The sequence below is a fragment of the Gekko japonicus genome, unplaced genomic scaffold (genome assembly GCF_001447785.1).
Source record: "Gekko japonicus isolate JY-2015 unplaced genomic scaffold, Gekko_japonicus_V1.1 scaffold1565, whole genome shotgun sequence".
Taxonomy (NCBI): domain Eukaryota; kingdom Metazoa; phylum Chordata; class Lepidosauria; order Squamata; family Gekkonidae; genus Gekko; species Gekko japonicus.
The window spans coordinates 277,472-288,796 of NW_015163650.1; the positions used below are offsets into that span (position 1 = coordinate 277,472).

At 40.9% G+C, this 11,325-nt stretch overlaps 1 protein-coding gene across 1 annotated transcript in view; it reads left to right on the plus strand.

The window, feature by feature from the left end:
* PRKD1 (protein kinase D1) overlaps positions 1-11,325 on the plus strand; it is a 200,013-nt gene that overhangs the window by 154,710 nt on the left and 33,978 nt on the right. Inside the window, exons 4-7 of the mRNA XM_015407677.1 lie at positions 1,659-1,819; positions 2,910-2,933; positions 8,805-9,015; positions 10,752-10,829. Coding sequence (XP_015263163.1) covers positions 1,659-1,819; positions 2,910-2,933; positions 8,805-9,015; positions 10,752-10,829 — 474 coding nt within the window. The remainder of the gene's footprint in view (positions 1-1,658; positions 1,820-2,909; positions 2,934-8,804; positions 9,016-10,751; positions 10,830-11,325) is intronic.

The following is an 11,325-nucleotide window of genomic DNA, read 5'->3' on the forward strand; positions in this document are numbered from 1 at the left end:
GTACCTGATGACGCATTGGGTTATATTAGTATCCTACCATTTAAGTAAAGATGCTATGACTGGATAATACTCCATTGAGATGGGGACAAAACATGGGTTAATAGTGCCTGGAGCTGAGTTTCCCCTCACCTCAGTTAACCCTACACAAAGCATGGCTTCATAAAAGCAACAATAACAGTTTAAGCTGCCCGCAGATCAGTTTTCCTTTGTTCACAATACTTTTTTAACTTGACATCATCTCCACTGTTCCTGCTCAGGCTGTCTTCTACAAAGATGCCTGAGTGAGACAAGCTGATAACAAAGGGAAGGGAAGTTCTTGAGGCTGTCCATCTGCCACCAAGATATATCTATGACCTAGCCCAGCCAAGGAACCAAATAGGGTATGTGCATGTACATATGCATTTTCCAAAAAGAGGTGTAATTTTTCCCATCTCTTTGTTGTCTTCCGATTCCTTTTAGTGTGCACCCTGTAGAGGACAGGAAGTTATACCAGTCTCGAAACAGAATATCACAGGGACAGACAAGACAACATGTGAAAAAGGCATTATGAGCACCAATGTTGTTTCTTTAAGGGTTGTTTTAAAACTTAAAAGCAGCAGCATGGCTCAGCAGGAAAAAAAAATACAGGAAACCTTATGTATATTTCCTTCTTTAAAACATTTTTAAAATCATAATTTTAAAAGCTTAACGGCTGGGGGGGGGGGGTCATAAGGATTATCCCTCTCTTCCAACATCATGGCCAATCCAGTTGTCTCTCCCTTTCCATTTGCTTAGGCTTTTTAAAAATGTTCAATACTCCAATTCTTAGGGTAAGCTAGTTGTTCTGTCTAGCAACTTCTTTTGTCCACAGGACAAGTTCAAGTTGCTACAGTTCCCAAGAGAAGGGCTGCACAGATTCCTCAGACCAGCTCTGTCTTTGTGCTGCAAGAATTAGTAATACATATGCTGGCCTACATCTACTGTATTCTGGCCTACCCTTAAGACTGATCCAGAAACTCCAACTGGTCCAGAATGCAGTGGTGTGAGTCCTGGCTAGAACATCATGGACAGCACCCATTCATCCTGTGCTACATCAGCTGCACTGGCTTCCAGTGGAGTACCGAGTCAGGTTCATGTTTTTGGTATTGACCTTTAAGGCCTTGAGCAGTCAGGGACCCATGTATCTTTGGGACCATTTCCTCTGGTATGTTCCCCAAAGAGTGTTATGCTCTGCAGAGAATAATCTACTGTTGATTCCCATCCTAAAAGAAGTCTGGCTGCCCTCGACCAGAGTCAGGTCCTTTTCTGCTCTGGCTCCTACATGGTGGAACTCTTTGCTGAATAACATCCATGCCCCGAGGAACCTAATGCAGTTCTGCAGGCCTTGCAAGGCAGAGATATTCCACCAGGCTTTTGGTTGAGGACAGGGATGGATACTGGCATTTCCTCCTCTTCCCCCCTTCTTTTTTCTTCCTGCCCCCTTTCCACCTTCATGTGGGGCAGTGATAAAACTCAGAATCTGACATTTTAATGCCATCTGAGAAAGTTTTTAATCTATGGATTATTTAAATTGTTTTACTATTTATGAATGTTTTTATCATTATGCCCTGAGCCATGTGTATTCAGGGGTAGAGCAGTCTATATATTGAAACTATAAATATCTTTTCCTCCCTTTTTAGGATGTGGTCTAAATTATCACAAGAGATGTGCATTTAAAATTCCTAACAACTGCAGTTGTGTCCGGAAGAGGCGACTTTCAAATGTTTCTTTAACAGGACTAAGTACTATCAGGACTGTATCTGCAGAACTTTCACCTACTACTCCAGATGAAGCTTTCCTGGTACAAAATTTCTAAATATTAAGACAGTTTATCCTATAATAAGAAATGAATTAACTTGGTCAGCTAATATTTTCTCCAGTCAAAGGATGGTTTTGCACTTACCCATCCCGCATCAAAAAGTACACTATTTGGGGATACATGGTGCTTACCACCTCTCATGAGAATGCATATGGGTTTCTATCACACTTGCCAATGTGTTGCACTTACTCCCAGTGGCACAGATATTAAGCATAACAACTATGGTTTGTCATTACATGAACAAGTCTGAAGTCGTGTCCCTTAATTTCATATAGAAGAAAATTCAAAATATCTGCTTTTGTGGCAACCCATAGTCTGTCATTCTCTTTGAAACAAAAACTGCATTCTGGAGTTAGCAATGGGCAGCATGAGGTTGAACAAAGCTGAAACTTAATCCTGACAAGACAAAGGTTCTCTGGGTTAGTAGAAAGGCAAATCAAGGAATTAAGATGTTTTGGATGAGGTTATAGGCCCCTTGAAAAGCCCAGTTTACCGCTTGGGAGAGCTGCTCGGCACCTTAGAAAACCAGGTGCTGCTGTGGGTCAGAGTACATTTGCCAAGCTCCATCTGGTATGTCAGCTGTGTCCATTCCTGGATCACTCAGATCTAACCACAGTGATCCGTGCCTTAGTTACATCTAGACTGTAATATTGCAATGCACTCTGCTTGGGGCCACCATTGAAGAGTGTTTGGAAGCAGCAACTAGTGCCACAGCTAGATTGCTGATTGAGACCAGCAATCAGGAGCATATTTTCTCCAGAGAAGCTGATTTCTGTAGTTCAGAGATCATTTGTAATTCTGGAAGAATGCCAGGCCCTACCTGGAGGCTGTCAGCCCCAGTTATTAGAGGCGTTGCAGTTTGAATATTCTGTTAATTTGTCAGATATGTTGAACTAGTGAAACTACCTTCTTACATAATATTGATGTGTATAAAAAGAGCATATGGCCACATTAGGTACAAGTTTAAACTTTTCCTTGAAATTGTTTTAAAAATAAGTACTTTCTTCCCAAGTAATATTGCTTTATGTTTTCCTTTTCTGTTTCTTTTGTATGTGCTCTTTCATATATACAGATTGCTGGAAGCCCTAGTTTTGAGGTAGGTACTAAGTTTATGCAACTCTCTCTCATATCATCCTTCAGAAGCTCTCTCTCTCTCTCTCTCTCTCTCTCTGTTAAATCGCACCATGTTACTGTTGATCAAATGGGATCATGTAATGGGTTTCATTATACCACATCCTTTGTTAATTAAAGTGCAGTCCTGACACTTGTTTTGCTATTAAATAAATGTTTATAATGGCAAAGTATTGATACTTATTAATGAGATACTTAGAATGAGTCCAATCCCGTCTTCCATCGTGAAGGAGATTTCCAGATGTTTGTTTCTTATAAGTGAGGGCCATTTTAATAAAACACAACTGCAAGGGAAAAGCAGTATTTTGTATATATTGAGTAATGTAAATGAATGTTTTCCACTTTCAGTTGCAGTTCTTTTATGTGAGTTGTGATTCAAAGTTCTGATTAGTTTTGATTTTCATAATATATGAGACAGACCCCGCACTTTCTATCTCCCCACCTTATTTGACTCTTGAAGAAAGTGTTGTAATTATCTTGGGCCACTAAACCTTTTATAGCTTCTTTTCCTTATATTGTTGCTCACCTCCCTTTTTCACCAGCATTTATTATGGCAGAGAAAATATTCTGGGCTATTTCCTGTTTTTTTCCCTCCCATCCCTTTCACTTCACTCGCATAGTCAAAGGAATCAGTTTCTAGGACAGCATGCAGTAGCAAATGGAAGTGAAAGGGATGGGAGGAAAAACTTCTATCCTACGTAGATATTTTTAATAGAATCATTCTTTAATTAATCTCACCCTTCCTGTATGCATGGTGTACCCCTTCTGAAAAAATGAGCTCTATGTAGTGATAACAGTGCTAAATTTCAAGGATTGCATGTAAAAGTGTCTGAGATTGATTCCACATTGCTCCCATTTTATGAAAGAAGGGCAATGAAAGACTGCTTTCTTAGACTCTGGAAAGCCATTGTCAGTCATAGTAAGTGATGATACTGAGCTAGACAGACCAATAGTTTAACCATATGTGGCAGTGGCCTATGTTCACATGTTCTGCCATTATATCATGATAAATCCTAACCTTATTATTCTTCCTAATTCTGTGGCCTGGGAAGATTTGATTTTCATTATTAGAAGGAAATATAGTATGATTGCGCTGGTGGATAATAATGCCTTAATCATGTAATAAAACTGTCTGATCTTCTCCAGAGAAAGAAGTCTTAATTTCTGGACTGGGTGTCAAATTCATTATGATTTTAAAACATAGGTTAAAATGTTATGTATACCACGCCCAAAGTTAGGAGAACATTCTTTTTCTTTCACCAAGGTGATGATATGCCAGTTTAAAAGGATAGAAAGCCAAAAAAAAAATTCATTCAATTTTTCCAACTAAAAATAACAAAAACAAAACATTAAAACATAATAATCAAATTCCAACATTTAAAAAGGCTAGGGTTGCCAGGTCCCCTTAGGGGGCATTCTGGGGTGGGTGGTGATGCCCTCAAGCCCTGCCCCCAAGAATGACCACTCGCCCAGCCACCCTTCTTCTTCCCCTCCTTCCTCCCCTCCTGCCCAATGTAAAGGGCTTCAGCTGATTGGCATAACCATGTGGCTCACTGACCAGCTGGAGGGCCCTTTAAATCTAGGAGGAGGGAGGGAGAGGGGCAGTTGAGGTCCACACGCTCAGCTCGCAAAAAGACCCTTTGCCAGCTGAGCATGCAGCCTGCAACCACCCCCTCCCTCTGTCCCACTGATCAGCTGAAGCCCCTTAAATTGGGCAGGAGGGGAGGGAGAGGGGTGGCCAGGCGGGTGCTTGGGGGTGGGGCGTTCCCCACTAGCCAGCTGGCTGTGGGCAGACTGAAGCCCCCAGAAGTGGGGGAACCCCCACCTAGACTTGGGGGGTGGCAACCCTTAAAAAAGCCCAACATAAAAACATAGAGCATAAAATTAGACCACAGGCAGATTAAAAGAGTAATTTCCAGACTTAAATAGTGTTTTAAAAAACCACTCTCTTATTTAAAGCCTGAGTGAACAGAAGTGTTTTGGCCTGGCACCTAAAAGAAAGCAACATAGGAACTAGTTGAGCTTCAAGGGAAGGGAACAAATGAAGTGCTGCTACTGAAAAAGCCCTGTCTGTGTGTGCCACCTGCCTCAGCTCTGAAACTGAGGGGCACAGAGGGCAGGTCTTGAGAAGCAGCTCTCAACTGCCAGGCTAGACAATATGGAAGGAGGCAGTCCTTCAAGTATTATGTCCATTTAGGTCTTTAAAGTTAAGAACCAGCACCTCTAATTGTGCCCAGAAATAACTGGGCAGCCAGTACTGATCTGTCAGCACGGGTGATACAATCTGTGTATCCCACCCTAGACAATAATCTGGCTGCTGCATTTTGGACAAACTGAAGTTTCCAGACCAATTTCAAAGGCAGTCTCAACATAAAATGCATTACAGTAATCGAACCTGGATGTCATACAGCATGGATCACTGTGGCCAGATGATGTTTTTTGAGGAATGGTTGCAGCTGGTATATCAGCCAAAGCTGATAAAAGGTACTGTGTGCTCAGGGGTCATTTCGTAGAAAAAGAGCTAGGGGAACTCATTAGCATAACTCATATGCCACACCCCCTTACATCAGGGGCCCGGCGGTGGACCTGCAAGGCCAGCGGGAGTGCGAGGAAGCCCTGCCAAGGCCCTCCCTGGCCCCAGGCAGGCAGGGGTGGGGAGAGGCGGGAAGGAAGCAACTTACCCTCCCTCTTCTCCTGCCTCCTCCTGGCTGAATGAGGGCTGGAAGCGGGGCAGCCAGAAGCTGGGGCGGGGCTTCGTCATGTGCCCCGCCCCCTGCACCTCACCCGGGGGAACTGCATTCCCCCGCGTTCCCCCCCCCGAAATGACCTCTGTGTGTGCTACAGAAGAGATCTGGCTTTCCTGCTGTAGACTAGAATCCAACCCAACAAATACTGTGTGAAAACACAATTCACATGCAATAGATACTGTGAAAGTATTAAAATATATTATAACTATTTCAACAAATATGGCTAAGCCACAGTATGTATAATTTTATCAAATCAATTGGAATACAAATGTTGTACACAATAGGAAATAGACCTGTGGGGGGGGGGAACCTCACTTAAATGCTCCCAGTTGACAAAGCTTCCTCAAAGAAAAAAATGAGGAAGCTTTGGCAACTGTGCACAATTAAATGAGGTGAGGACAGTGGCGGCGGCAGCAGCATCAGGCCGAGCCCCCCCCCCACTGAAGCGTGCAGCCCATTCGTTGTCGGGTTGCACACAGCCCGGCTGGCTACATGCACTCAGGACAGGACACCCATGGCGGTGGCGGTGCACTGGGGCTGAGGCCCCCACCTACTGGAGCATCTGACCTGTCCGTCCGCTTGAAGAAGAGTGAGGGCGAGATGCCGGGTGCTGCCTCTGTGGGCGGGATGACGCCCAGAGAGGCAGCAACGCAGCCAGTGGAGACAGACACCCTGTGACTGACACACCAGTGTGCCAACCAATTCGGGAGCGTGTCGAATGTTCTGGAGAGTGCCACCACCAGAACGCTTTTATTATATAGAGAGATTTTTAAAAGGAAATCTTTTTTGCCTTAAATTTTGTACAATAACGAAAACATTGTCCTCTATTCATAAAAAAATTCAATAAAAAGGTGTGCAATCCTTTTATCTGGGTCACATCTAACTATGGGGCTGGCTATGGGGATGGTAGAGGCCAGATAATAACAATTTTTAATGAAGTCCTAGTTTTACATTTAAAACACTAGTTTATCAGTAGACTGACATTAAATTGTTCAGCAATTTGTCACAGAAGATCAATGATGAAAACAAAGTTGCACCTGCCTGTAAGTATTGTTCATTGAGTATCTTCTGTGCAGGCACACATACTCTCCCTCCTGCCCCGCTGCATGCTTTGGCTTTAGCGGTGCTAGAAGTACTGAGGGTAGGGGGTGCTGCTGAGCAGGAGCATGTGGTCCCTGAGCAGGAACAAACTTCTGACGCTGGTGTGCTGCACCCCCTGGAGGCTTTTAGCGGTAAAGACCTATCCAATGGCAGGACTGATGTGCAGTCCCCAATGTGTGCCTGCATGGAAGATACTCAATGAACAATAGTTACAGGTAAGTGCAACTTTGTTTTATATGTTGTAGGTCTATATTATATGGGCACAATATATGAAACATTGATTCTAGAACCTTACTGATTGAAATTTGCACTGAATTGCATTGGAGACAGTTAACTTGATTTATCCTTAATCCCACAAATACAACATGTGCTGTTTTAGCAGTTTAGCAGGAAGCTGTGCTATTAAGTATGTGCACACATGTGCAAACTTCATAGCAGCTGTGAAAGTTATATGAATTTCAGAAGTTTGTCTGGTTAAAAGTAATATGCCCTGTTGAGAAAGAATTGTACTGATCTGCTGAATGTTTGAAGAATTACTAGCTTTTGTAGTTTCCATAGTGTAATCTTGCTAAGCAATTGTTTCCTGGTAAGTATCCAAGCTTCCTGAGTCAGGAATCTGGCTGACCACTAGGAAAAAAATTGTTCACATTTCTCTTAAACCAACCAGCAACATGTTGCATAAAGAAATATGAGCTCAGTATAGTACAGTTTATGTTTAATATACATTTATGCAAGAAATAATTTAATTTTCCTTCACTTATGTTATGCACATCAGTATCCATGTCAGGTCAGATATGTGAAGAAGACCACCCTTAACCAGAGAATACTTCTTAACCAGGAGACAGAGTAGCCAAAAGGGAGACAAAACAGCAGAGTACAAGATGATGAGGCTGAACTATTAGCATGGCAACAATACAGAGTGGTTTACTTGTGGCAGTTCCGTAAAACCATTCACATTTGCACAATCCTAGTGCTCAGTTATATAACTTTAAGCCAGTTCCCAGTTACAGCTATTTTTAACCCAAATTGTGTTCCTCCCACGTGGCTATTCCAGAGATACCAACCTGGAGAGGTGTCTTTTCTGCGGCTCAGTTATATAACTTTAAGCCAGTTCTCAGTTACACCTATTTTTAACCCAAATTGTATTCCTCCCACATGGCTATTCCAGGGATACCAACCTGGAGAGGTGTCTTTTCTGCTAGAATTTATGTATGAAATCATCTCCAACATGAATTAAAAGTAAATATATCTCTCAGGACATTGAAAGACAGCTTAGCATTCCACACAACTGACAGGTGGGCCATACAGTGGCTGACAGGTGCATTTATGCAATCATAGAATGTGCTGAATTAATTATGCCAGTGTAGTATCTAGGATTGAGATGGTATGATTTTCTCTCTCATGGACTGTGGATAGCTTTTTCTTCTAAAACACATGGTATGATTTTCTCTCTCATGGACTGTGGATAGCTTTTTCTTCTAAAATACAGAATGACTCCATGGAGGTAGTTTCAATACATTGCCTAATATAGCTTCCTTATCATGAAGTTCTTTTATGTAGTTCTTGTGAGTCAGAAAGTTAGAAGATAACAGGTGGCAGGTATTTTCTAATTTGTCTTCTGAATTATTTGTAAGTACAATTAATATTAGTGACCAGTAAAAGTAAGGCCAAGTACTGTTATGATACTGGATGAGGATTTTCCATGCCACGTTTGCCATGGTCCACCGATTATAATCTATTCAGTGCTTTTATTCCTTTCTGTAGTCAAGTGAGCTACCTTACTATAATTAATGAGAAATATGACCAGTTTGTGGAGGTCATGTGGAGGACTCAGTGTTGCAATATCTGACAAATATAAAATTCAGAACTGCTTTTTAATATAGATAAGTGTAGAACAGGAAGTCATTTTGCATGTTGGAGCTCCAAGATGTTGTCCTTTAACATGATTTCATGCAGCTCTGTCTTGTCTCTATATTTCTATGTTGCAGCAAAAATCACCTCCAGAGCTATTTACTGGGAGAGAGAAGAGGTCTAATTCACAGTCATACATTGGACGTCCCATTCAGCTTGACAAGATTTTGCTTTCCAAGGTTAAAGTGCCTCATACTTTTGCGATCCATTCATATACACGGCCAACAGTTTGCCAGTATTGTAAGAAGCTACTCAAGGGACTTTTTAGACAGGGTTTACAATGTAAAGGTAAATATATTTAAGTAATGAGTTCCACAAGATACCTATTTCCAAGTTAGTCTTTTAAAGCATTGTATGTGTCATAATGTGAATGTAGAACAGATTTCCATATGGCCTGTTATCGTTTTGCTCTCTCCCATAGTTTTTGCATTCTTCACAAATTAATGATACCAGTCTCAGAACTATAGTTGTCAATTAAATAGTCAGATTCCACTTTTTACTGTGAAAGTAATAGTAACAGAAATCCAGGTATGTCAGAGGAATATTCAGATGAATGGAGAAAATAGTTCTTTAAAGTAAGACCAACATGTTTCAATGTCAGATAGCTGTTCAGCAGACAAGAGTTGGTTTAATTGAACTAAACGTTTAAGAAAGAGCTATACATATTTGTTGCTGTAAATAGTTATTTCAAGTAAGTACAGGAAATCGTTCTTGAGAGTCTATGAGCAGGGAAGGAATGTGTGTCAGTCTATATAAAGTAAGAATTTTCATTGAACCATTATTTCCTTCACAAATATCTATTTGAATTTAGAATGATTTTACCATATCACCATTTGCTGTATTCACTCAACTAATCTGTTTTCATCCTTGGCTTTCAAGATTGCCCGTTATGTTTGTTGATAGGATGGTAAATGTTATTTAGTCCATACATGAGCCAGATATCAGTTGTACTGAGCTAGAAAAAAGAGGGTTGTGAATGACCTCAGAGAGTGCAATTCAACTCCTAAGCTATATACTCACACTGCAATATAGAATGTTTTCAGTAAGATTTGCCTGTCCTCTTGTCTGTATTGTTGCAATCCTAACCCACTGAAGTGACCTGGTTTAGAAGGGTGTAACTCTGGTTGAGATTGCACCATAGAAGCCCTAAAAATAATCTCCATATTTCCTTCACTGCTCTCTCTCCTCCACCCCCCCTGCTCATATTGTTCATGTGGCAACCACCCTAAAATTTAGGTGGTATGAATGTTCAGAATGGCTCATTGCTTGGGGAATGAAGCATTTTGTAATCTGGATTATGTGAGGGAAAGGAGCATTGCCAGTTTGTCTGATACTGAAACCTCACAGAGGGAGTGACAAAGGACTGGGGTCTTCAGAGAATAGGCTCAGAGGAAGCATTATAGTACTTAATAAGGGGCTGTGGTAGAATACCTGCTTTGCATGCAGAAAATCTCAGGCCCACTTCAGTCCTTGTCATCTGCAGTTAGGTATTTGGGAAGATGTTTCTTTGCTTGAGACTATGGAGGGCTGTTTCTAATTTAAGAAGGCACCTGAGGAGACAATGAGTAGTGCAGACTTAATGTTGAAGGGAAAGCAAAGCAGAAAGTGGGACTGGGACAAAGTGATGTATATTAATACATAAAGGAACTGCTGATTACTATTGTTGGTAACGGAGGGAACGAAGGGAGCACAGAGTTTCTAAATCTCAGCTCTACCAATTATTGTGCTTCCACTTTCACTGCAGCATTGTGACCTGAGGGCAATGAGGACCAAGAAGCAGTGCACAGTAGAAGACTTGATTTCACATGTTGATTTGATTAACCAGTCACCATCTTGATTGTAACAGCCTTTGAAGCCTTAACTGTATATATATTTAAGCAAAAGTAGCTTTTGTGACCCAAATCTATTTTTATTATGACATGAGTTTGTGTTCATGTGACCTCATAAAATTAGGATCCTGCTCATGCCTATCATAATATAACTCTATCACTGAGGGAAAAATCATGTATCTTCTCTTAAATCAGATTGCAGGTTCAACTGTCACAAACGTTGTGCACCTAAAGTGCCAAATAATTGCCTTGGGGAAGTGGCAGTTAATGGAGGTAAGTTGTATTGAGTGCTGTTCTAACTGCCTTTTGAAGAAAGAACAAATACTAATAGGTTGACAGCAGCTTTTTAAAACAAAAAAATGCACACATTGTATTAAAAGTAAAAGGAAAGCAAGTGATGGTATACACATTACCTTCTCATATAACCCTTTATTTGAACACTAAAATATTAATTAAACATGAGCTGTCAGTATCAGATATTTTATAATATGCCAAAGGAAACATACTTGTAACCCCTAAGGGATGGAGAACGAAACTGCATTGGGAATTTAGACACTTAGTGAGTCTGTTGAGAAGTCTCATTCTCCCTTATGAGGGCAGATGTTTCTTCTTATCTTACTTATAAAAAGAGGAGGAAAAATATGCCATCAGTTTGTCTATAGGCAGAGGTGAACAAATTCAAAAGCATATTTTAATTGTTAAGGTTTCAGTTAGTAGTTTTATTATTTTAGTGGTGAGTTTATATTTCAATTAATCTTTTCAGTGTAGG